The 26,593-nt window shown below is 44.9% G+C and overlaps 1 protein-coding gene across 3 annotated transcripts in view; it reads right to left on the bottom strand.

Moving 5' to 3' along the window:
- The window catches only part of HELZ (helicase with zinc finger), a 403,350-nt gene that overhangs the window by 119,777 nt on the left and 256,980 nt on the right, over window positions 1–26,593 (bottom strand). For 2 of the 3 annotated variants that reach the window (XM_063960827.1, XM_063960828.1), the window contains exons 14-18: window positions 25,673–25,852; window positions 24,549–24,653; window positions 24,099–24,277; window positions 17,850–17,968; window positions 11,833–11,978 (exon numbers count right to left, since the gene is read on the bottom strand). In XM_063960827.1, the coding sequence (XP_063816897.1) occupies window positions 11,833–11,978; window positions 17,850–17,968; window positions 24,099–24,277; window positions 24,549–24,653; window positions 25,673–25,852 (729 nt within the window). The remainder of the gene's footprint in view (window positions 1–11,832; window positions 11,979–17,849; window positions 17,969–24,098; window positions 24,278–24,548; window positions 24,654–25,672; window positions 25,853–26,593) is intronic. The other variant, XM_063960829.1, reaches the window with a different exon arrangement.

Genomic DNA, 26,593 nt, shown 5'->3' with positions numbered 1-26,593 from the left:
TCCTCATAGCTAAATAAAATCCTGGAATAACGGAGGATGGAGATACAATTGACCTGGATCCAGGCATTGGTAACTCAAAGTCACCCATTACATTTTCCAAAAATGGGATGTACAAGACCAAAATACAAGAACAAACTCGCTTGGTAATAACCGCCTGTTTGGACCATCAAGCACTAAAAAAAAATTATTTGAACAGCACAATACCAAAATTATGAACATGAGCTCAAAATGTTTATGGCCCGCATGCTCCCTTAATGAAACTGAATTCGGTACTCAATGGGGCTGATTGAATAGTTTTGGGCATCTAAAAATCCTTTCTAAACAGGACTTTTTAGAAGCCCAAACAATTGTCACAATTCAACACAATTCACATTGCACATGTCGTGCCCAAACAGACCGGGTTTAGCCATCTAAAATGGCTAAAACTGTCTAAACTCCCTGCTTTTGGCGTTCAGGCCCAAAGTGCCGAGTTTCCACACGTTTTTTTCTCACACCTCAGGAGGCTTCGAGACAAAAAGTGTCCTTTGCGGCCGATGGGCGCCAGAACAACTGAATTGCTGCGGTCGGGTGCTCTCTAGTGGCGGCAGCGCAGAAAACAATTGAATCGGCCCAATAGATGTAAATGCCCCAACGCCACTCATGTACCCGGTTTTGTTTTTTTACCACTGGCAGGCCCTCAAATTCAGTTTCTCATTGTAGTATGAAATTTATTTATTTTTTATCTTCCAGAAATGACACAATAAGGACCATCTGGCAGAGTAAAATACTCAATATAAAGGCCAAGGTGATAAGGGGCTAGAGGGAAACAATTAAAATTAGATGAAAAATAGAAACATCATCTAGCTATCTTGTGGTTTCCCTCGATGTGGAAAGTATGCATCTTTGATATCCATAAATGACCTCTTCACCATAACGTAAATTACCATTTGGAGCGATTCTTGTGGAAAGAACACATTAAGAGCCATTAAAACAGAAAAACACAATTCATTGACATTAAAAAAAAAAGGGTTATAATAGAATACCTGATCATTTTGGTGTCAAGTGACCCAAGAGACAACCAGATTGTATGAAAATTACCCTTGAAGGCCTATATGTGTTTTGGTTTTAAGTGAGATAAGATAATCAATACGTGATTAAAGATGCAGCCCAAACTTTGCGGAGAACAATGTCATTTGAATAAACACCTACAAACGTAGATCATTGTCAGACATGATTTAATGATGGCTGCCATTTTTAAAAAGAGACGAGTAAAAGAAAAATTTGTTATTTAGGAGTATTGGCATATAGGGGCAATGACTGACCCCCCCCCCCCCCAAAAAAAAAAAAAAAAAATGATGCGCTTTAAGAATGATAAAGCAATTACAAAGTTTGAAATTGGACCACTTGAGATGGATTGTACTGTGGTGATAATAACAATGAGAACCAGAAGCTGCAGGGGATCCCCCTTTCAAACCCTTCAGCAGTAAATATACTTCCACAGAGTGTCCCACACACCAGTCTCCAGCTGCCCGCCAATTTTGACAGCAAAAATAGGATTTTAATGACGTAGTCCGTAGAGGATGCTGGGGTCCAATTTAGTACCATGGGGTATAGATGGGTCCTTTGGGAGCCATTGGCACTTTAAGAGTTTAAGAGTGTGGGCTGGCTCCTCCCTCTATGCCCCTCCTACCAGACTCAGTCTAGAAACTGTGGCCAAGGAGACGGCCATACTTCGAGAGAAGGAAATACACAGATAGTGGTGAGATTCACACCAGCTCACACAGAACAAAAAGGAAAGCCAAACTAACCAACTTGCAACGGGTCAGCCCGGCTGAACCAACATAGTTAAACAAGAAACAATGCAGGGATACAAAGCACTGGGCGCGCACGCAGCATCCTCTACGGACTACGAGAAAAGGATTTACCGGTAGGTAATTAAAATCCTATTTTCTCTTACGTCCTAGAGGATGCTGGGGTCCAATTTAGCACCATGGGGATGTACCAAAGCTCGCACAGTACGGGAGGGAGATTGCTGAGGTTCCTGCAGAACTGACTGACCAAACTTTAGGTACTCAGAGGCCAAAATATCGAACTTGTAAAACTTGGCAAACGTGTTCGACCCAGACCAAGTAGCCGCTCGGCAAAGCTGAAGAGCCGAGACACCCCGGGCAGCCACCCAGGAAGAACCCACTTTACGTGTACAGATTTTGGACAAACCAAAAATGCTGTTGAATAAGCATGCTGGATAGTAAGCCTGATCCAGCGAGAAATGGTCTGCTTAGAAGCAGGACACCCAATCTTGTTGGGATCAAAAGGACAAAAAGTGCGTCCGACTTCCTGTGACGAGTAGTTCTCTTCACATATAGTTTCAAAGTCCGCACAACATCCAGGGACTTTGAGGTAATCGAGGTATCAGTAGCCACTGGCACCACAATAGGTTGGTTGATATGAAAAGCCGACACAACCTTTGGAAGAAATTGCTGACACGTTCTGGGTTCAGCGCTATCTTCATGGAAAATCAAGTAGGGGCTCTTGTGCGACAATGTCCCCAATTCAGACACACGTCTTGCAGATGCCAATGCTAACAGTGTGACTCTCTTCCAAGTAAGAAACTTTACGTCCACCTCCTGTAAAGGTTCGAACCAATCCAAATGCAGGAACTGCAGCACCACATTAAGATCCCAAGGTGCCGTAGTAGGCACAAAGGGTGGTTGGATGTGCAGAACTCCTTTCAAGAAAGTCTGAACCTCAGGAAGAGCAGCCAATTGTTTATGGAATAAAATGGACATGGCCAAAATCTGGACCTTGATGGAGGCCAAGCGTAGGCCAACATCCACACCAGCTTGCAGAAAGAGGAGGAAACGTCCCAGATGAAACTTCACCATAGGAAACTTCTTGGATTCACACCAAGACACGTACTTTTTCCAAATCCGATGATGGTAATGTTTAGACGTTACCCCCTTCCTAGCTTGGATCAGAGTAGGAATTACCTTGTTCGGAATGCCCATCCTAGCTAAGATATGGCGTTCAACCTCCATGCCGTCAAACGTAGCCGCGGTAATTCTTGATAGGTGAACGGACCCTGTTCTAGAAGATCCTCGCGAAGAGGAAGAGGCATCGGATCCTCCAGCAGTAATTCCAGAAGATCTGCGTACCAAGCCCATCTTGGCCAGTCCGAACCAATGAGGACCGCCTGAACTTTTGTTCTTTTGATTAGTTTGAGAATCCTTGGGATGAGTGGCAGTGGAGGGAATACGTACACAGAGTGGAACACCCACGAAGTTACCAGGGCGTCCTCTGCCACTGCTTGCGGGTCTTTTGACCTGGAACAGTACCTCCGAAGCTTCTTGTTGAGGCGAGAGGCCATCATGTCTATGTGAGGTAGGCCCCACCGGCTTGTTACCTCTGCGAAAACCTCTGGGTGGAGTCCCCATTCTCTTGGATGGAGATAGTGTCTGCTGAGGAAGTCCGCTTCCCAGTTGTCCACGCCCGGAATTAAGATCGCCGACAGCGCCAGCTTTTCTGCCCAGAGGAGGATTCTCGTTACCTCTGACATTGCAGCTCTGCTCTTCGTTCCGCCCTGCCTGTTTATTTAAGACACCGCCGTGACGTTGTCCGACTGAACCTGAATGGCCCGATCTTGCAGAAGATGTGCCGCTTGTAGAAGGCCGTTGTATATGGCCCTTAGTTCCAGAACGTTTATTGGAAGGACAGATTCCTGACTTGACCACCTTCCTTGGAAGTTTTCCCCCTGGGTTACAGCTCCCCAACCTCTGAGGCTTGCATCCATGGTTAGAAGAATCCAGTTCTGAATCCCGAACCTGCGCCCCTCGAGCAAGAGAGGAGTTTGCAGCCACCACAGGAGTGAAATCCTGGCTTTCGGCGATAGGCGTATCCGCTGGCGCATGTCAAGATGTGATCCGGACCACTTGTCCAGGAGATCCAGCTGGAAGAACCTTGCATGAAATCTTCCGTACCGTAGAGCCTTGTAGGAGGCAACCATCTTCCCCATAAGGCGAATGCACTGATGAACCGATACCAGGGCTGGTTTCAAGACATCCCGGACCATTGATTGGATCACTAACGCTTTCTCCAGAGGTAGAAACACCCGCTGCACTTCTGTGTCGAGTATCATCCCTAGGAAAGGCAGTCTCCTTGTCGGTTCCACATGTGACTTTGGAAGGTTCAGGATCCACCCATGATCCTGGAGTAGTCGATTTGATAGAGCAATATTCTGCAACAGCTTCTCCCTGGAATATGCCTTTATCAGCAGATCGTCCAGATATGGAATTATGTTTACTCCCTGTTTTCAGAGGAGCAGCATCATCTCCACCATGACCTTGGTGAACACCCTCGGTGCTGTGGAGAGGCCAAATGGTAGGGCTTGGAACTGGTAGTGACAGTCCTGTAGTGTAAACCTTAGATAATCCTGGTGAGGCAGCCAGATCGGAATGTGAAGGTACGCATCCTTGATATCCAGGGATACCAGGAATTCCCCCACCTCCAGACCTGAGACCACAGCTCTCAGAGACTCCATCTTGAACTTGAACACTTGTAAGTATGGGTTCAAGGTCTTTAGGTTCAATATTGGCCTTACCGAACCATCCGGCTTTGGTACCACAAACAGGTTTGAGTAATAACCCCTGTTTTTTAGGTGAGGTGGAACTGGAACAATGACATTTGTTTTTATCAATTTTCGAATGGCTTCCTGAAGAATTGTACTTTCTGTCGGCGAAGATGGTTGGCCTGATTTAAAGAATCTGTGAGATGGGAGTACTTGAAATTCCAGTCTGTACCCTGGGTAACAATATCCTTTACCCAGGGGTCTAGGCACGACGCCGCCCAGACGTGACTAAAATCTTTTAGTCTTGCTCCCACCTGCTCGATCCCCAGGCTGTGAGGTCCACCGTCATGCTGAAGACTTGGAGGAAGCAGAACCTGGTTTCTGCTCCTGGGAGCCTGTTAGTGCAAGGTTTCTGGATTTTCCCCGATCTCCTCTAAAGAAGGGTTTTTTAAATTTGGATTTTTAAATTTCACGGTCCGAAAGGACTGCAGCGTAGGATAAGATTTCCTAGCCGGTGCAGCTGTGAAGGGAAGAAAGGTCGACTTACCCGCAGTTGCCGTGGATATCCATGCATCCAGTGCTTCCCCAAACAGGGCCACACCTATGAAGGGTAGATTTTCCACGCTCTTCTTGGATTTCGCATCCGCAGTCCATTTTCGAAGCCAGAGTCCTCTGCGTGCCGAGACTGCCATGGAAGTAGCCTTTGCATTAAGCAGGCCAATGTCCTTCATGGCTTCCACCTTGAAACCTGCCGAATCCTGTATGTGACGTAAAAACTAGTCAATGTCACTCCTGTCCATAGTATCTAATTGCTCTAGTAATGTGCCTGACCACTTTACTATGGCTTTAGAAATCCACACACAAGCAATAGTAGGTCTTAAGGCCACGCCTGTAGCCATGTATAGTGATTTGAGCATAGTCTCTATTTTGCGGTCAGCCAGCTCCTTTAAGGCGGTTGAACCAGGGACAGGTAAAACCACCTTTTTTGACACCCTAGATACAGAAGCGTCTACTACAGGTGGATTTTCCCACTTTTTCCTGTCCTCTTCAGGGAAAGGAAAAGCAATGAGCATTCTTTTAGGGATATGGAATTTTTTGTCTGGGGTTTCCCAGGATTTTTCAAACAATGAGTTTACCTCCTTAGAAGCAGGGAAGGTAAACGAGGATGTCATATTTACAGTAAAGTAGGTCTCCTCTTTTTGTTCAGGTACCTTCTCAGTAATGTGTAAAACACCCCTAATAGCTTCAATCATTAGTTGCACCCCTTTAGCAAGGGAGGCATCCCCCCCCCCTACATATCCCCATCACCGTCCCCTGTATCAGAGTTGGTATCCGTGTTAGCTTGCATTATCTGGGCAAGTGGACGTTTATGTGGGTATGCAGGTGGGTTTTTAGACGACGTAGTGGAGGCCGAAGCCTGCAAGCCCTCCACAGATTCTCAAAATTTGCGTCTCCCTCTCAGAATGTGACATCCTAGTTGAAATCTGGGATATCATCCCCCTTAAAAAATCCACCCATGGTGGTTCAGATTCAGAAGGCTGAGACAGTATATTGCATTCCTGAGTACATGGAATAGACTCCTCAGGAAAAGATAAACACTCTGCAGCACGGGACACGGAGTCCTTGGACATGGTAATGTGGGATATACACACACACAGGAAAATGTCAGCCAGTTTCCCCCAGAGTACCTTCAGAGAGAGACAGAGTATTAGGTGCCCGCCACACAGCGCCCCTGTAGGCAATTATTATGATAAAAGACTGGCGCTGACTAACCACACTTAATAGGGTAATTAGTTGTATTATCACACTCCCCCCCCTGCTACCGCAGAGGTATAGCTGGAAGCATGTGGAGGGCAGCGCTCCCTGTCAGCGTCTCCTACGAGCTGCAGGGAGAAAATGGCGCTGGTGAGTGCTGGATCCGCTCTGAGAGGAAGCCCCACCCCTTGTAATGGTGCGCGGCTTCCCGCACTAATGTTTAAACTGGCCTGAGGTTTTGTTAGTGCTAACAGCGGGATTAGCCCCTGATAGCTGCTGGACCAGTGTAGGGTGTTTCGCGCCGGCTCAGGACGCCCCTCACAGCACCTACACAGTGTGTTGCTGAGCCTTACCGGAGCGCAGCCTGTCAGAGCTACGCTCCCACCCTTAAATAAAGCTGCCAAACGCCAGCGAAACGCGTAACGGGACCAGCCTTGACCCTGACACTTCAAAGCCACCTTTAGGACACCTTTGCAGTTATTGCCATCTTGGACACTCTTCAACCTATGGACGTGGAAAATGAATAGAGGGAAAACCACCAAACATCTGTGTTGGATCGGAGACCGCCTCTGGACCTTCGCTAGGTGGGATACCCGGCCAATCCACTAAACATCTGGTAATTATACCACAAGATTGGACACATCTGCATATCTAAAACTAAGGATCCTGTTGATATTGTGACCGGTCACAGGGACATTGCTAATATTAATAGGTGTGCCTACACATATCAAATTGTCGGTGGTCAGAGACTGGCTATAGAGGCTCCATCTATTATGGTTTTACATTTGTGAGAGAATTTTTTTATATATATGTATGTTGAGTAACATTAAACGTATGTGATTAGTTTTTATGAAAACACCTGTTTTTAGATTTATTCTTAGCGCTGTTTTTTCTTTTTTATATGTTGTAATTTCCAATTTTATGAGAGATTGACTGTCTCTCACTTTAACAGCAGCTTAGAGAACCAGCACAGTCATAGCGCAAGAACCTGTATTAAGTAATTAATACAAATACATTATCTTTGCACATAATTTAGGAGATAATCTGGCAATAAAGACATCAGTAGGATCGCTATCAAGACATCTATAAACATTAGTGTCGGCAAGTTGTCGATCAATCTCGTCCCTATATTGAGTTAAATCTTGTATAACAATTGCCCCGCCTTTGTCTGCGGGGCGTATTATTATATCATCGTAACCAGCAATATTTCTCAAAGCTTCTGTCTCCTTGCGGGAACGCATGGCTGCGCACCGTTATGCCATACGTAATGCTTTGACCACCAAACAGAGTGATCAACCTGTGGCCAGGCACTTTATGACTGCCGGCCAGTGTCTGGCCACTCTCCGTTATATTATCATCGATCATATTCCCCCTGATGTGCGAAGAGGCGACCGGTCTCTTAGATTACTGAGGTATGAGGCACGATTAATACATTGTTTACAAACTTTGGCTCCGAGGGGCCTTAACGAACAATCTGGGATCTATGCTTGTATTTTGTTTATTGCCCAATCATTTGATTATGGTCTCCATCATTATATTTTGTGATTTGTCTAATCATTTATAACTATTATGTTAGTTGTTTAATTAAGCATCTTTTGCTATACTGTTGATTGTATCTATGTTATTTTGTATCAATGCATCATCTCCCTTACATTGTATCCTACTTTGTGTATGTTTGTTAGGTGGTCATGGCAACGGACAGTGGTGGATGACGTCCTATGTGGACGACGTCCCTCTGATTTCCGGACGCCGTCGTCGTCACGTGGGTTACCTCGGGGTAAAAGGTGAGATTTCTGTACACTGTATTTTGTGCCTGACGATGAAGGAATAAACCTCTGAAACGTTGCTATACTTCTGCCTCCTATTCGTTTATTGACAGTGCCGTGGACATACTTCTTGATTATATATATATATATATATATATATATATATACACACACACACACACACACACACACACACACACACACACACATACATACAGTCCACATATAAACCAGTAACAGTTAAAGAGGCATTAATAGGAAAAGTTCGTAGTTATGCAGTTTTAGGAGTCGCTACATTTCAGGGCTATAACCCATTCTTCAAAAGGGGATTAGAATGCAGAATTCACTTTAGAAGACTAATGGGGGAATTCAACGGCTGGCGGGCAATGACCGTGGTTGAAAACGGGGGTAGACTTTGGCTTTAACGCCAAGGGCTAATCAACTGGACTATAACGGGCGTTAACACACAGAATCAGTGTAAACTTTACGAATTTGTGCAGTAACATGGTTGCGCCAGTTAACCACCGAGTGATTGTGATATTCTTTCGACCCGCTGATAACTGCTGGCTTTGGGGCTAATTGGATAGCCCCAGGGAATTAATTTGCCCGCAATAATCTACAGCAGTTAAATGAAGTTGTCATTTTCTGCTGCTGCTGATTTGTGACCTAGATTTGTTGAGAAAAGGCTGCTTGCTTAGAGGTGACAGAACAAAAGCGGACTATAGAGGGCCTACAAGGCTCTACAAAGCTGTGTCACAGGCAATATACAATGATTGTGAATTTACAATGCACCGCTGTTAATATCATCATCTAAATTCCTCCTCTGCAGATAATTCACAAACAAAATGACACCTTGTGCATTAGCAAGTCATGGTTATCCAACTCTGTGACATCATTATCAGCAAGAACAGTTTGTGTTGCAGTAAAAAAAAAAAAAAGCAATATTGAACAGAAAGATGACTTTGTAGGAAAAGATTTATTGAAGTAACACAGCAGATCACCTGAGGCATCTCGGTGACACTGCGGAACAGCTACAGAAGTCATGGTGTGAATGGAACATGAGATAAGGGAGAGGCTGCAAATAAAAGGTTGTAAAGGGGGGTACACACAGAGAAATCAGTGGTTACATTCTAAGCAATCGCTCTGTGTGTATGCCCTACAGCGATAGCGATGCGCGGCCCCTGGCGTCGCTATCGCCGGGGCTAGTTTGGCCTGCACGCAGGCACAATCTAGCAGGTCGCTCATTTCCCCGCTGGGTGAGCACCCACAGTGCGCTGTGCTGAGCGACAGGGAAAGGGGGGGGTGTTACTGATAGATCGCTCAGCACACATCTCTTCCCGCCTGTACGGGGCTTAAGGCTTTAAAGACAATGCTGTAAAGAAAAAATTATCTGCTTGAGGGTTGTACTGTTGAGTGTTTATACATTAACACAGAAATAATAATAATAATAATAATAATAATAATAATAATAATAATAATCATCATCATACCTGTATTGGCCAAAAAGAGCAATTAGCTTTTTCTCTATGTTCGAGTGCAGAGTTTCTTATAATTATTCTGATTAGCAGTGCTTGGTACTGTAGAGTGTGCATCTGCGTTATTCTGTGTGGAACTACAAGTCTCCGCATGATAGCACTGCTGATTATGTTTGTAATTAGGGTACGCGGTCCAAATACCCCCACAAATGTTTATACATTCACAAATGGTGATCTCAAAGTAATGATCTATTGATCACTGTGGAGAATGATTTTGTCTATGCTAGCTAGACAGACCTAGAACACAGCGTGCTCTTTTCTATATAAGTTCCAAAGTACAGAGTGAGGCAAATAAACTCCCAGATTTAAAGGTTAACTAAAATAGCATGGTAGATGCTATTCAAAAGGGTAGTACATAATCTAAATGTGTATGGAATACAGTTTATTTTCAGTTGGTTTTGGATATATCATCCAGACCAGTGATTTTCAACCTTTTTAAACCCGTGGCACACTGAAAAAGATTTTATAATTGGCAAGGCACACCATCAGTTTTTTTTTTTTTTAAATCAAATATAATATATAATTACAAATCTCAACATATATTAGCCAACACTGTAATAAAACTAATGCTTTCACCCTCACTGTAATAAAGCACATTGGCCCCCACAGTAATAAAACACATTGGTCCCTACTTTAATAAAGAACTTTGGCCACCAGAAGTAATAAAGCACATCAGTCCCTGCAGTAATAAAACACCTTGGCCCCCACATTAATTCCACACACTGCTCCCCATAGTAATTCCACTCATTGGCCTCACCTCCCCCTCCCCCTTTCCAGTAAACCTACAAACTGTCCCCCCATATTATTCCACAGTCTCCCCCCCCCATCAATTCCACACACAGCTCGCCACCCCTCCCCCCCCCCCAGTAATTCCACACACTCTGTAGCCTGCCCCCCCATGTAATACCACACACAGCTTGCCTCTCCCCCCCCCCCCAGTGATACCACACACAGCCCCCACACCAGTAATAGCACACATAGCCTGCCTCCCTCTCTTTCCTACTCCCCCCTTCCCCCGCACAGTAATTACACACACAAATAAAAACATCATTCATTTAATTTACCCTGCTGCTGTACATAAAAAAGAGTTCTCCCTCTCAGTCTGTGGCAAGAGCAGTGACTAACGCTGAGAAGGGACGGAGACTCCGGCAGCAGCAGGCGGGTGGCAGGGCTACGTGACGTGCGTGACCTATGAGTCACGCACGTCACCATAGGTCTGCCTGCGGAAGAGGACATCGCTGGCCGAGGCAGCGAGTGAAGGCAGCGGCATCCACCTCTGACAGGCGGCGGGCATTTCCGGTGGGTGATGTCAGCGGCGGGCAGCGGCACACCTGGCAACCGCTCGCGGCACACTAGTGTGCCGCGGCACAGCGGTTGAAAAACGCTGATCCAGACGGTGGCTTTGATTCATTATACATATTTGTAGTCAATTTCTGAAGTTTTGCATGACTTGGCAGGTCACTTCCAGCGTCTTGGCAAGCTCACTTTCATTTGTCTGGCTATGTTAACAAGCAGAATTATTGTTACTGGGCACAAAACAATCCTCATCAGCTTCTTGAAAGGGATCATGTGAACGCCGAGGTCTACAAATACAGACCACGCAGCATTAATGAGCTGAAGGCTGCTATACAGATGTTTCCTCCTACATCTTTGCGACAGTCACGTTAAACAGCTCTTCTAAACACATCATGCCGTAGCTCAGTAGCGCCGAGTGTCTTCATTTGCAACTTGTTCCATTAAAATGCGTCATACTAGCATTGTTATGCAAATAGGATGCACAAGCAGCTTACGCTGATTAAATTGATATGCGGCATGCCTATATTCTGTATGCGAATGCGGCTGTATCTGCATACAAATGCACAGGAAATCACTGTAACATGGCACTTTGTATGAAGATACAGCCGCGGTCACACAGAGTATAGGCATGCTACGTATCATTATAATATGCATAAGCTGCTTGTATGTCCTATTTGCATAGTGATGCAAATAAGCCGCATTGTCTGAAAATAAAGACCCCCGATGTAAGCAGAGCTGCCAGCTCACTCCCGCCAGGACACATCTGTACGCCAAGAAATAACCATATATTCAAAACCAATTGAAAAACTGTTTTCCATGCACTTTTAGGTTATTTACTAAAATTCTGAATAGCATTTACAATGCCTTTCTTGTTAACCTTTACAATCTGGGTATTTATTTGCCTCACCATGTACTATGCATTCGTGGTGACACTTACTTGATGATGGCCTCATGTGAGCGGTAGTTCTCACATAACAGGATCCTACATGGGAAATCCACAGGGTAATGTTCATACAGGCGGTCAAGTAAAGACACATGGAGGTTTCGCTCTCTTGCAAACTCGCTGTAGACAAATGGACTGAGCTGTAATAGAGATCATGTCTTTTCAGTTGCAGAACCATGTTATAACAAAAATATAATGCTGTAATAAAAGACCCTACTAATAAATATGACTCTGACATACACATGTTCAGTACATACAAAAATTGTGGTGTAAATAGGTCTTAAGATGCATGACACTGATGTATAAGCAACTGATAAAATGCAAGTGGTGTAAATAGGCCCTGACTGTTCATTATACTCATAACCTCCCGATTCCCCCCACACCGCCTACTCCTCCTTAGCAGAACATGCTTTTAGCAAGATGCATATTTTCTCATCTCTGCTGGATTTACACCTCACAAATAAATTGTTTAACAGTTAAACATGCGGAAACCAAAACTTTTAACCATTTACCCATAATCCAGCAACATGCTCTTGAATAACTGTGTGATCGCCTAATGTCCTGTGCAACATAAATACAGATCATAAAATAAGAATTTACTCACCGGTAATTCTATTTCTCGTAGTCCGTAGTGGATGCTGGAAACTCCGTAAGGACCATGGGGAATAGCGGGCTCCGAAGGAGACTGGGCACTCTAAGAAAGAATTAGGACTACCTGGTGTGCACTGGCTCCTCCCTCTATGCCCCTCCTCCAGACCTCAGTTAGGGAAAGTGTGCCCGGAAGAGCTGACATTACCAGGAAAGGATTTGGAATCCAGGGTAAGACTCATACCAGCCACACCAATCACACTGTACAACTCGTGATAACCATACCCAGTTAACAGTATGAACAACAACTGAGCCTCACTGAACAGATGGCTCACAACAATAACCCTTTAGTTAGGCAATAACTATATACAAGTATTGCAGACAATCCGCACTTGGGATGGGCGCCCAGCATCCACTACGGACTACGAGAAATAGAATTACCGGTGAGTAAATTCTTATTTTCTCTGACGTCCTAGTGGATGCTGGGAACTCCGTAAGGACCATGGCTATTATACCAAAGCTCCCAAACGGGCGGGAGAGTGTGGATGACTCTGCAGCACCGAATGAGCAAACTCAAGGTCCTCCTCAGCCAGGGTATCAAACTTGTAGAATTTTGCAAATGTGTTTGAACCCGACCAAGTAGCAGCTCGGCAAAGTTGTAAAGCCGAGACCCCTCGGGCAGCCGCCCAAGAAGAGCCCACTTTCCTCGTGGAATGGGCTTTTACAGATTTAGGATGCGGCAGTCCAGCCGCAGAATGTGCAAGTTGAATCGTGCTACAGATCCAGCGAGCAATAGTCTGCTTAGAAGCAGGAGCACCCAGCTTGTTGGGTGCATACAGGATAAAAAGCGAGTCAGTTTTCCTGACTCCAGCCGTCCTGGAAACATATATTTTCAGGGCCCTGACTACGTCCAGTAACTTGGAATCCTCCAAGTCCCGAGTAGCCGCAGGCACCACAATAGGTTGGTTCACATGAAAAGCTGAAACCACCTTAGGAAGGAATTGGGAACGAGTCCTCAATTCCACCCTATCTATATGAAAAATCAGATAAGGGCTTTTACATGACAAAGCCGCCAATTCTGATACACGCCTGGCCGACGCCAAGGCCAACAGCATGACCACTTTCCACGTGAGGTATTTTAGCTCCACGGTTTTAATTGGCTCAAACCAATGCGACTTTAGGAAATCCAACACCACGTTGAGATCCCACGGTGCCACTGGAGGCACAAAAGGGGGCTGAATATGCAGCACTCCTTTAACAAATGTCTGAACTTCAGGCTTTTTTGGAAGAAAATCGACAGAGCCGAGATCTGGACCATAATGGAACCCAATTTTAGGCCCATAGTCACTCCTGACTGTAGGAAGTGCAGAAATCGACCGAGCTGAAATTCCTCCGTTGGGGCCTTCCTGGCCTCACACCAAGTAACATATTTTCGCCATATGCGGTGATAATGTCTTACGGTCACATCTTTCCTTGCTTTAATCAGCATAGGAATGACTTCCTCCGGAATGCCCTTTTCTTTTAGGATCCGGTGTTCAACCGCCATGCCGTCAAACGCAGCCGCGGTAAGTCTTGGAACAGACAGGGCCCCTGCTGCAGCAGGTCCTGTCTGAGCGGCAGAGGCCATGGGTCCTCTGAGATAATTTCTTGAAGTTCTGGGTACCAAGCTCTTCTTGGCCAATCCGGAACCACAAGTATAGTTCTTACTCCTCTCATTATTCTCAGTACCTTGGGTACGAGAGGCAGAGGAGGGAACACATAAACCGACTGGTACACCCACGGTGTCACTAGAGCGTCCACAGCTATCGCCTGAGGGTCCCTTGACCTGGCGCAATATCTTTTTAGCTTTTTGTTGAGGCGGGACGCCATCATGTCCACCTGTGGCCTTTCCCAACGGTGTACAATCATTTGGAAATCTTCTGGATGAAGTCCCCACTCTCCCGGGTGGAGGTCGTGCCTGCTGAGGAAGTCTGCTTCCCAGTTGTCCACTCCCGGAATGAACACTGCTGACCGTGCTAACACATGACTTTCCGCCCATCGGAGAATCCTTGTGGCTTCTGCCATCGCCATCCTGCTTCTTGTGCCGCCCTGACGGTTTACATGGGCGACCGCCGTGATGTTGTCTGACTGGATCAGCACCGGCTGGTGTTGAAGCAGGGGTCTTGCCTGACTTAGGGCATTGTAAATGGCCCTTAGTTCCAGAATATTTATGTGCAGGGAAGTCTCCTGACTCGTCCATAGTCCTTGGAAGTTTCTTCCCTGTGTGACTGCCCCCCAACCTCGAAGGCTGGCATCCGTGGTCACCAGGACCCAGTCCTGTATGCCGAATCTGCGGCCCTCTAGAAGATGAGCACTCTGCAGCCACCACAACAGCGACACCCTGGTCCTTGGAGACAGGGTTATCAGCCGATGCATCTGAAGATGCGATCCGGACCACTTGTCCAACAGATCCCACTGAAAGATCCTTGCATGGAACCTTCCGAATGGAATTGCTTCGTAAGAAGCTACCATCTTTCCCAGGACTCGCGTGCAGTGGTGCACCGACACCTGTTTAGGTTTTAGGAGGTCTCTGACTAGAGATGACAACTCCTTGGCCTTCTCCTCCGGGAGAAACACCTTTTTCTGTTCTGTGTCCAGAACCATCCCCAGGAACAGTAGACGCATTGTAGGAACCAGCTGCAACTTTGGAATATTCAGGATCCAGCCGTGCTGTTGTAGCACTTCCCGAGCTAGTGCTACTCCGATCAACAACTGTTCCCTGGACCTCGCCTTTATAAGGAGATCGTCCAAGTACGGGATAATTATAACTCCCTTTTTTCGAAGGAGTATCATCATTTCGGCCATTACCTTGGTAAATACCCTCGGTGCCGTGGACAGACCAAACGGCAACGTCTGTAATTGGTAATGACAGTCCTGTACCACAAATCTGAGGTACTCCTGGTGAGGAGGGTAAATGGGGACATGCAGGTAAGCATCCTTGATGTCCAGTGATACCGTGTAATCCCCTTCGTCCAGGCTTGCAATAACCGCCCTGAGCGATTCCATTTTGAACTTGAACCTTCTTATATAAGTGTTCAAGGATTTCAAATTTAAAATGGGTCTCACCGAACCGTCCGGTTTCGGTACCACAAACATTGTGGAATAGTCAATTCCTCACCCTTGTAAGGCAAAAAGCTCCATGTGCCTTTTAGAATCCGCATCACCTGTCCACTGCCGAGTCCATAATACTCTCCTGTCAGAAATGGACATTGCATTTATTCTAGATGCCAGTTGGCAAATATCCCTCTGTGCATCTCTCATGTATAAGACTACGTCTTTAATATGCTCTACAGTTAGCAATATAGTGTCCCTGTCAAGGGTATCAATGTTATCAGACAGGGAATCTGACCACGCAGCTGCAGCACTGCACATCCATGCTGAAGCAATAGCCGGTCTCAGTATAATACCTGAGTGTGTATATACAGACTTCAGGATAGCCTCCTGCTTTCTATCCGCAGGCTCCTTTAGGGCGGCCGTATCCGGAGACGGTAGTGCCACCTTCTTTGACAAGCGTGTGAGCGCTTTATCCACCCTAGGGGATGTCTCCCAACGTATCCTATCCTCTGGCGGGAAAGGGTACGCCCTTAGTAACTTTTTGGAAATTACCAGTTTCTTATCGGGGGAAACCCACGCTTCATCACACACTTCATTTAACTCTTCAGAAGGGGGAAAAAACCACAGGTTGCTTTTTCTCCCCAAACATAATAGCCTTTTTTGTGGTACCAGGGTTAATATCAGAAATGTGCAACACATTTTTCATTGCCGTAATCATGTAACGGATGGCCCTATTGGAATGTACACTAGTCTCATCGTCGTCGACACTGGAGTCAGTATCCGTGTCGACATCTGTGTCTGCCATCTGAGGTAGCGGGCGTTTTTGAGCCCCTGATGGCTTTTGAGACGCCTGGGCAGGCACGGACTGAGAAGCCGGCTGTCCCACATCTGCTATGTCATCAAACCTCTTATGTAAGGAGTTGACACTGTCACGTAATTCCTTCCACATATCCATCCACTCAGGTGTCGACCCCGCAGGGGGTGACATCACATTTATCGGCACCTGCTCCGCCTCCACATAAGCCTCCTCATCAAACATGTCGACACAGCCATACCGACACTCCGCGCACACACAGGGAATGCTCTGACTGAGGACAGGACCCCACAAAGTCCTTTGGGGAGACAGAGAGAGAGTATGCCAGCACACACCACAGCGCTATAAATCACAGGGATGTACACTATAATGAGTGATTTTACCCTATAGCAGCTATATATATCTATATATATATATATCTATATATATATATATCTATATATCTATATATATATATATATCTATATATATATATATATATATATATATATATATATATATATATATATAGTATTTGCGCCTACATTTAGTGCCCCCCTCTCTATTTTACCCTATTGAGCCTGGAAACTGCAGGGTAGAGCCTGGGGAGCGTCCTTCCAGCGGAGCTGTGAGAGGAAATGGCGCCAGTGTGCTGAGGGAGATAGCCCCGCCCCCTTCACGGCGGACTTCTCCCGCTTTTTTTATGGATATATGGCAGGGGATTTTACACATATATAGTCTAAATGACTATATTATGTGTATTTTTTGCCAATGTAAGGTAATCTTATTGCAGCCCAGGGCGCCCCCCCCCAGCGCCCTGCACCCATCAGTGACCGGAGTGTGAGGTGTGCATGGGGAGCAATGGCGCACAGCTGCAGTGCTGTGCGCTACCTTAATGAAGACCGGAGTCTTCAGCCGCCGATTTCCTGGACGTTCTTCTTGCTTTGCAAGGGGGACGGCGGCGCGGCTACGGGACCGGACGACCGAGGCTGGGCCTGTGTTCGATCCCTCTGGAGCTAATGGTGTCCAGTAGCCTAGAAGCCCAAGCTAGCTGCAAGCAGGTAGGTTCGCTTCTCTCCCCTAAGTCCCTCGTAGCAGTGAGTCTGTTGCCAGCAGATCTCACTGAAAATAAAAAACCTAAATATACTTTCTTTTCTAGAAGCTCAGGAGAGCCCCTAGTGTGCATCCAGCTCTGGCTGGGCACAGATTCTAACTGAGGTCTGGAGGAGGGGCATAGAGGGAGGAGCCAGTGCACACCAGGTAGTCCTAATTCTTTCTTAGAGCGCCCAGTCTGCTTCGGAGCCCGCTATTCCCCATGGTCCTTACGGAGTTCCCAGCATCCACTAGGACGTCAGAGAAAAATATATAAAGCACTTACAGATATTATATATTGTGCCTGAGCCCAATGTTTAATTAGATAGTGATATTACGTGCCACAAGACAAAAAGACTGATTGGATAAAAGTTACACACAGCTTTTGGTCTTGAAACAGGACACTACATATATGGTCAATGCCTGAGTGCTAAATACTCCTTACCTGCATATGGTCTCCAGCCAATACGATCCGAGTGTTTTTATTGGCCAGAGCGAGGGGCATGATAGTTTCACACTCCATAGCTTGTGCCGCTTCATCCAACAGGATGTGTGTAAAAAAACCTGGAGAAGACACAATGTATATAACGCAAACTTTTTATGTGAACTATAATGTTCGGATGACATAATGGTTAGCATTATTGCCTCACACCACTGAGGTCATGGGTTCGATTCCCACCATGGCCCTAGCTGTGTGGAGTTTGTATAGTCTCCCCGTACTTGCGTGGGTTTCCACCAGGTACCCCGGTTCCCTCCCACAATTCAAAAATATACTCGTAGGTTAATTGGCTCCCAACAAAATTAACCCTAGCAAGAGTGTGTATGCGTGTACATGTAATAAGGAATATAGACTGTAAGCTCCACTGGGGCAGGTACTGATGTGAATGGCAATTATTCTCTGTAAAGCACTGTGACATGTGTGTATCTGTATACCTCTTAACCCTTGTGAATAAGGGTATAAGTGATGGGGAGCAGCAGGAAAAATGGTGTAATACTGATGTGTCCTTTATTTTTAATGCCTTCACTTCTACCTACCCAAATGAGTGCAGCATATGGAGGGCTGGGAGAGGGACAGGGAGAAGCGGCACTCATTCTAAATTTACATAATGTAAGGACAATCTCTCTGGTTTCTAGCAGGAAGCAAGCTTTCTCCAGAATGCAAAACATGTCGCACAGGTCCATCAGCGCAGTGCAGCTATTTGAGAGTGTGAGGTGGCGGCAACATGCTGACGAGGACTAGTAGTAAACCAAACACATAAGCTCCACAGGCAGAAGCAGTCTTTTCTCTAGATGCATACAGCTCTGCAGATTGATGAATATATTTCTAGAGATGTTGCTTTTGAGTAATGTATGTCCAGTTTACCTCCAACTCTGCATTACTCCAGTATAGGCAGAGCGAACCAACAATCATTTGGGAGAATAAGTAAAACTATGAATACCAGCTACAAAACCAAAAGCAGCAACTGAATAGGATCTTTGCAGTTCAGCGTTACACCTTTATTCTTTAAGTTAATGGTAATTATCCTATAACACTTCTGAAACTTTTCAGCAGTTATGATTAATGTTTACAGATCAACTCCAGTCACTGACCACAACTGTTACCATGATTATATAGAACGTATTAATTCTACTTTATTTTCTTACAGTTCTCAACAGAAAGACAAAGCTATAATTCCCTTCAAAACTCAATCAAAAATGTCATCTGAAAAAACAATCACTCTAGAATATTAAGAGCAACAAATGTATAGGCACATATGTCAAGAAGGAATAGAACATCCCAATATTATCCGCAATCATTTGCCAACCAAAAAGAATACTATTATTTTACAAAGTAACAAATAAGCTATATTCTCTTTCTAAATACCAATTGCATTATCATAACTTTCCCAAGTAAACATCATACCACAAAAAATGTCTCACACACACACACAAACTATATATAACCACCACGCATTAACTGTTTCACCCTTCGTTACCCTACCTGGAGACATCAGGTTCAACCTAGAACAGCCAGAGAACGGGATAGCATTTGGCGCAATCCTATAATACCCCTTTCACATCTTCAATGCTGAATCCCACCTGGGAATTGGAAACTTGGAAACAGACAATACCACAGGGATTAGATCTGGCCTGTGGTTTCTATCCAATCAAGTTAAGCGCATGAGCCTGGCATGCATACCTTTAACATTGTCCCTAATGGTAATGGACAGTGGGGAGTGGTAATTTCTCTGTGCCTAAGCCCGCTTGCAGTGATAGTCAATGCCCAGGTGCTAGCAAATATATTGTTCCCTCCAAAACTGATTTCCAGGATGCTGCTAACGGACAAAGCCTGCCACCTCTAGCTTGAATCCAAGGTCAAAAGATGGACAGGGGGACCCAGCAGCCCACAGAAAGCTCTGGATTCCCCCTAGAGCACCAGTGAGAAAGTAAGTGCATTTCTCCTTAAAAACAGTACATTCAGGCACATTTTAAATCTAAATACATATTTTCTGTTATACAATGGGACTTAAAATATACTCTGCCACCAGGCTTTACACATTGCAGGTTCTGCAGCTCAGGAACTGCTTTCCTGGCTCAGTACTGCATATATATTTTAAATACACTGTAAAATACATGTTTTGTGCCAGACTTTATACACCGCAGCACTGCAGCTCAGAATCTGCGGTCCCGACTCAATGCTGCACATACATTTAATTTTATTGGCACATAATTAAAAATGTGTATGTAGATGTGTGCTGAGCAATCTATCAGTGACCGCTCAGCACAGCGCGAAGTGTGCTGAGCGAGGGGGGGATGACGGACCACTCATTTCACCCAGCGGTGAAATGAGCAATGTGCTAGATTGAGCCTGCATGCAGGCCAATCTAGCACCGGTGATGATAACGTACGGGGCCACGCATCGCTATCACTGTGGGGCATACACACGGGGAGATCCGTACTTAAGTTCTAAGCAATCTGGTCAGATTGCTTAGAATTTAAGCACGGATCTCTCCATGTGTACCCCCCTTACCAGTCCATACTGCTGCAGCTGCTGGACTCAGCCCTGACTGCAGAGCTCAGCTGCCGTTTCCTATGGTGCTGGTGTGCCAGGAGCTAAGCACACAGTCCCCAAATGCAGCGTACCAAGGGCTGCATCGCCCAGCATGAGATCACTCAACTCTGCTGCCTTTTAGTAAGATAGTATCTAAGGTTGAAAAAAGACAATTGTCCATCAAGTTCAACCTATTTGTGGTCTCCTATGCAGGATTATTTGGTATAAAATTTTGACTGATGTTGATGACTGCCGTTACGTTTTACCCCTCTTTTTTATAATAACTATAGTGCGTGACTATGCACCATAACCCTGAATATCCTTATCCAACAGGAATTTATCTAACCCATTCTTAAAGGTGTTGACTAAGTCCGCCATTACAACTACCTCAGGCAGGGAATTCCAAACACGTATCGTCCTTACCGTAAAAAAGCCTTTATGCCGTATTGTGCGGTATCTCCTCTCCTCTAACCTGAGCGAGTGTCCTCTGTGTTGATCTAACCAAAAACAGGTCCTGCGCAAGATCTGTGTATTGTCCCCTTATATATTTGTAGATGTTGATCATGTCCCCTCTTAGTCTCCTCTTTTCCAGTGTAAACATGCCTAGTCTTGCAAGCCTTTCCTCATATTCCAGCGTCTCCATACCCTTAATTAGTTTGGTCGCCCGCCTCTGAACCTTTTCTAGCTCCAGGATATCCTTTTTGTAGTATGGTGCCCAGAATTGTACACAGTATTCAAGGTATGGCCTCACAAGTGATTTATATAACGGGAGTATAACACTCTCGTCCCTAGCATCAATTCCCCGTTTTATGCATGCTAATATCTTATTAGCCTTTTTTTCTGCAGTCCTACTTTGGGTACTACTGCTTAGTTTGCTATCTATGAGGACACCTAAGTCCTTTTCCAGTACAGAATCCCCTAATTTTACCCCATTTAGTATGTAGGTGTTATTTAGTTAGTGCTGGGCTAATGGAAGCTAAGCTCCCGAACCCCAGCATCAGCGCACACAGCCCTGGGACTAAGTCTCGGCTGCAGTGGCTCCCTATAAACAGCATCGCCGCGGCCGCCCAGGGCTTTTGTGGCTGAAGAAGATCCAGCCACAGAAGGATATAATCTCTGTCCTTTACAACCTCTTACTCAATGTTATTTATTACTAGTTATTTATATAGCGCACATATTCCGCAGCACTTTACAAAGGATATTTTGCCATTCACATCAGTCCCTGCCCCAGTGGAGCTTACAATCTATATTCCCTACCACATGTACACACATTCATGCTTGTGTTAATTTTGTCAGGAGCCAATTAACTTACCAGTATATTTTTGGATTGTGAGAGGAAACCGGAGTACCCGGAGGAAACCCACGCAAGTACGGGGAGAATATACAAACGCCACACAGTTAGGACCATGGTGGGAATTGAACCCATGACCTCAGTGCTGTGAGGCAGTAATGCTAACCATTACACCATCCGTACTGCCCAATGTTAAACAAGATATACAGGGAAATTAGTTCAGTGGAAGAGAGATCTGGGGAGTGCACCCGATGAGGACACCTGGTCCATAGTGTGTGAAAACATCTTTTAAATCATCTATCTCCTCTTTGGTTAAGGAGTATGCAAACAAGATCTACTATAGGTGGTACCAGGTACCAGCTCGGCTATGAAAAATGTGTAGCGCCGCCTTGGAGGGGTGATGTGGCAAGGTGGGTAGTTTTTTATATATAATGTATCTGGTGGTCATGCCCGAAGATGGTCCAATACTGGGATGAGGTTGCCCACCTCTTATCAGACATTCTGAAGTTACAGCTAAATAATCTTTTACTTGTTTCCCATTCCATTACAGCTTAGTTTCATACTAAAATTGTTCTTTTATATTTCTATTCCCTAAGCTACTGATGTATTACTTGATCTTGCATGTAACTGTGTGCATTCTCTTTCATATATTGTAAAACTGAAAATATATATATATATATATATATATATATATATATATATATATATAAATAAAGTAGCAGCAAAGTAGAGGCAGTATATACCTCATAATAATGACAATTTTTAAATCATATTTGAAGACCCTTGTAGATATTGCCCACTTGCTGGCTGAACACAATTTTGAAAGACTATGAAGGTTGCCACCAACTTACTGGCTAGACAAATATATACTGTGTGCAGCAATCCACGTTCACACACAGTGCATGTTTGCACTCTCCATATACCCCCTGTGCAATTCTCCTGTTGTCCAAACTGCACCGTACCTCAAAGATGGAGGAGCGATCTCGGATGGGAGAGAGATCTGCGAATGTCACAGAAACATAAGTGTAGCGCTTCTCTGGTCTGAAGCAACGTTATAAACCTTCCCCCCATCAGAAATCCCTCCCCATCTTTAAGAAAGCCCATCAGATAGCTCCCGCTGAGCCGGTTATCGTCAGAGTGTAACCAGCATTGTGGTTATGTGACCATAGAGCTCAACAATAGTTACCCATTGTTAGGCTAGCACTCTGATGAGTGCTGGGCGGCATGTAAAAAGAGATGGGTGGTGAACCTATGAAATTGATCATAGGGAGAACACTGTTCCATCAGTACCTCTGCCCTAGCCCTGGGCACAAGCTCAAGTTCCACTGATTTGCTTTCTGTATGGTCATCTCACCTCTCTTATATGGAGATGCTCTGCCCAGCCTTGTACCCAGGGGTGTAAACAGAACTTTGTGGGCCACAGAGTAATATTTTGAAGGGGCCCCAGTCCCAAAGCTTCTAGAGAGACACCTCTCCGCAGCAGTTACTTTTATGCCCCATAATTGTGCCCTATTTCATGTATGAACCATAGTAGTGCCATAGATAATGGTATACCCTATAGTAATGCCCCAGTTTATATTTTGAACCGTAGTAGTGCCTAGTTCCCATTATGTTACATTGTAAGGCTGCCAGTACACATTAAGTCATATAGTTCCCCCAAATTCACATTATGACATACAGTGTCCCAAGTTCATAGTACTGTATGCCACATTATAGCGCCTCCACTTCATATTGTGCCCCATTACAGTGACCCAGATCATAGTAACATTTTAGGGCCCTCCAGTTCATATTATACCCCATTACAATGAGCAGGTCAGATTATGCCATATTACAGTGCCCCCTTTACCATTAAAACATCCACTAAGTACTTCTTTTATTGAAAACGGAACGTCAGGATGTGAAATGTGTTGGAACAAATTTCTTAGCAGACAAATCCGGGAAAATTGTATGCAACTACAGTATATAACCTGGATCCGGTGCCTCCTAAGCCTCTGTGCCCCATAGCAATGGCACACCCAGCACCCACTATAGCTACGCCAATGCTTGTACCTTCCTTCTGCTTGTTTCATAATTTGTAGCTTTATGTTAGTGTGTAATGATTTGTACAATAATTTTATACACTGCTTAGCTGTATGCTCTTTGTACAATGCTGCACGCCCTTTCTGGTGACTTCTAAGTGACAATGATAACGATAGTAATGACAATAATAATAATAATATTCAACTCCAAATACCATTCAGTTGGCTGAAAATGCCACTGGATTGTTTACTCACAATCTACTCTGACCACAGCAATGTACACGTGACGTGGCCTACACTCGCACACAGATGGAGTGATCCTGCATGAAGTGCAGCAGATACCAGTTAACTCACCAGGGTCGAGATCCAGCTGACAAAGATACTGTGAGGTGCTGAGAGTCACTACCACCACCCGGTGTCGTAGTATGTCTTCTTTCTGGGGCATTTGAAAGGTGGAATGCGTGCTAGAGATCAGACAGTACTGGTGTACAAGCGGGTGCACAGTCTTCACCCAACGATTTCTAAAATATACCCTGGTAAACAGCAAAACAAAATAATGAGCTTAGGTTATCCAATCTTTTCTTTCACTAACAACACGCCCCCGAAATTTCTTAAATATGGGTACAGTTAAGTACCAGAAAGCTGGGACACAGCTCAATTCATTAAGTGGTAATGTTTGGAGTAGCTTAGCATGGACTTGCACAACAGATGTAACATTTTTGGAGAAGTCCCATGCATAAAAGTATAGACTCCAGAAAAACAAGATGTGGGGGCATTGTGCAACAATTCAATTTACTTAAGTACCTGAGTGGCCTAGCCTGTGGATTCCCTGTTTCAACATACGGATGTAAATAGTCCTTGATATATAGGTCAGCAGCACTGTTGGAATGGGTGCAAATTAGAACCCTACTGGAAATAATGAGGAAAGCATTAGAATAAGAGTAGCAAACTTGTGAACATGGTTGTTATTTTATATCCCACATACAACTCTTCCTGCTAGAAGGCAGCTTCACACATCCTGAGTAGATCTGCCATTTCCCAAAAGATTGACTTGTTTGCAGCGGTCTAATGGTATGTACACATTATGCGATCCCATACGAAACGATATCGTATGATATTGTATAAGATATCATATCGGATCGTGTGTACACACTACAAACGATGTCTACAAGCAAAGTCATCACTGGAGTACAAAAGCACACTATATCGCCTCATGAAGACTGCATGCAGCCCAATGTACAAGGTCGCAGGCGACCTGCGGGAGCGCGCATCGTACGTCGGATCAAGCATACACATTATACAATATCATTCAGAAATGAACAATATCGTGCAAATCGTAAATGATATTGCATAGTGTGTACGGGCCATATGGGCCTAATTCAGATCTGATTGCAGCAGCAAATTTGTTAGCTAATGGGCAAAACCATGTGCACTGCAGGGGGTGGGGCAGATATAACATGTGAAGAGAGTTAGATTTGGGCGGGTTATTTTATTTCTGTGCAGGGTAAATACTGGCTGCTTTATTTTTACACTACAATTTAGATTTTAGTTTGTACACAGCCCACCCAAATCTAACTCTCTCTGCACATGTTACATCTGCCCCCCCCCCCCCCTGCAGTGCACATGGTTTTGCCCATTAGCTAACAAATTTGCTGCTGCGATCAGATCTGAATTAGGCCCTAAATCCCAACAGATTCCCCATCTTTTCACTTTACAACTACACCTTTCCCAGTAGATCACTCTTCATGACGCTTCACTTCACCCATTTCTAGATCGTTCATATTGTAGTTAATATTTTAACAGGATACCCTTCCAACACTGGTGTCTACCCAATATGTCATCAGCCTGAAATACTGTTACTGTATGCCAAATCCTTTAGCGCACAATACATTTCAGTTGAGTGCAAGGTTATCTCCTTGGAGTTATACCTGGTATCTTGCTGTTTAAGGATATGCTTCACAGCCTGAGCCAAGGTAAATGTCTTGCCAGTTCCATAGGGACCGATGATTAAAACAGGTGGCAGCTGAATGGAGAGGGGTGTAGTGATAGCCAATATGGCTTCCTTTTGCTTAGCATTCAGCCGTGGATCTAAAAGTTCATCCCACTGTCTGCAAGGGAAACAGCCAAAAGGGAAATATCAGGATATCATTAACAGAGAAGGAGACAGATATACTGAAAGACTGAACACAAAATTAGGGTAGTAATACCTGGGGCACAGAATTCAACATAAATTATAGGTCATAAAAATGTAATTCAACAACAGGACCAGTAAGTGGAGCTAAGCCAGCAACAAACTTTACATAGGCAGTACGGATGGTGTAATGGTTAGCATTACTGTCTCACAGCACTGAGGTCATGGGTTCCATTCCCACCATGGTCCTCACTGTGTGGAATTTCTGTATTCTCCTAATGCTTGTGTGGCTTTCCTTCGGGGGGAGGGGCTCCAGTTTCCCCCCGCGAATTAACCCTAGCATGAATATGTCTGCGTGCACATGTGATAGGGAATATACATTGTCGAGTCACATTATTATGACCACCAGTTAATAGCAAGAGTAACCGCCGTGCTAGACGAGCTGATCGTCGTTTCAGACACAAGTCTGGTAGCCCCCAGGTTCATTTTAACAATGAGCTGTTTCACTGTAGCGTGACGGTCGGCCCTCACGCACCTTCATAGCAGACGTTCACCTCTCCCATTAATGGCACGTGGTGCTACGCAGTTTCCACATCGGTTATTCGCAATAGTGACATTTGTCCAGTCACAATGCATCTTCACCACAGCCAATAAGTCTGAGAAAGCTTGTTCACAAGCACGGGCTATGATTATCTGGTCGATCAAGATCGAAAGTTTC

The sequence above is a fragment of the Pseudophryne corroboree genome, chromosome 3, assembly GCF_028390025.1.
Source record: "Pseudophryne corroboree isolate aPseCor3 chromosome 3, aPseCor3.hap2, whole genome shotgun sequence".
In the NCBI taxonomy this organism is placed as follows: Eukaryota; Metazoa; Chordata; class Amphibia; order Anura; family Myobatrachidae; genus Pseudophryne; species Pseudophryne corroboree.
The sequence above is the reverse complement of the archived record's forward strand: the minus strand, read 5'-3'. Positions and strand labels throughout refer to the sequence as shown.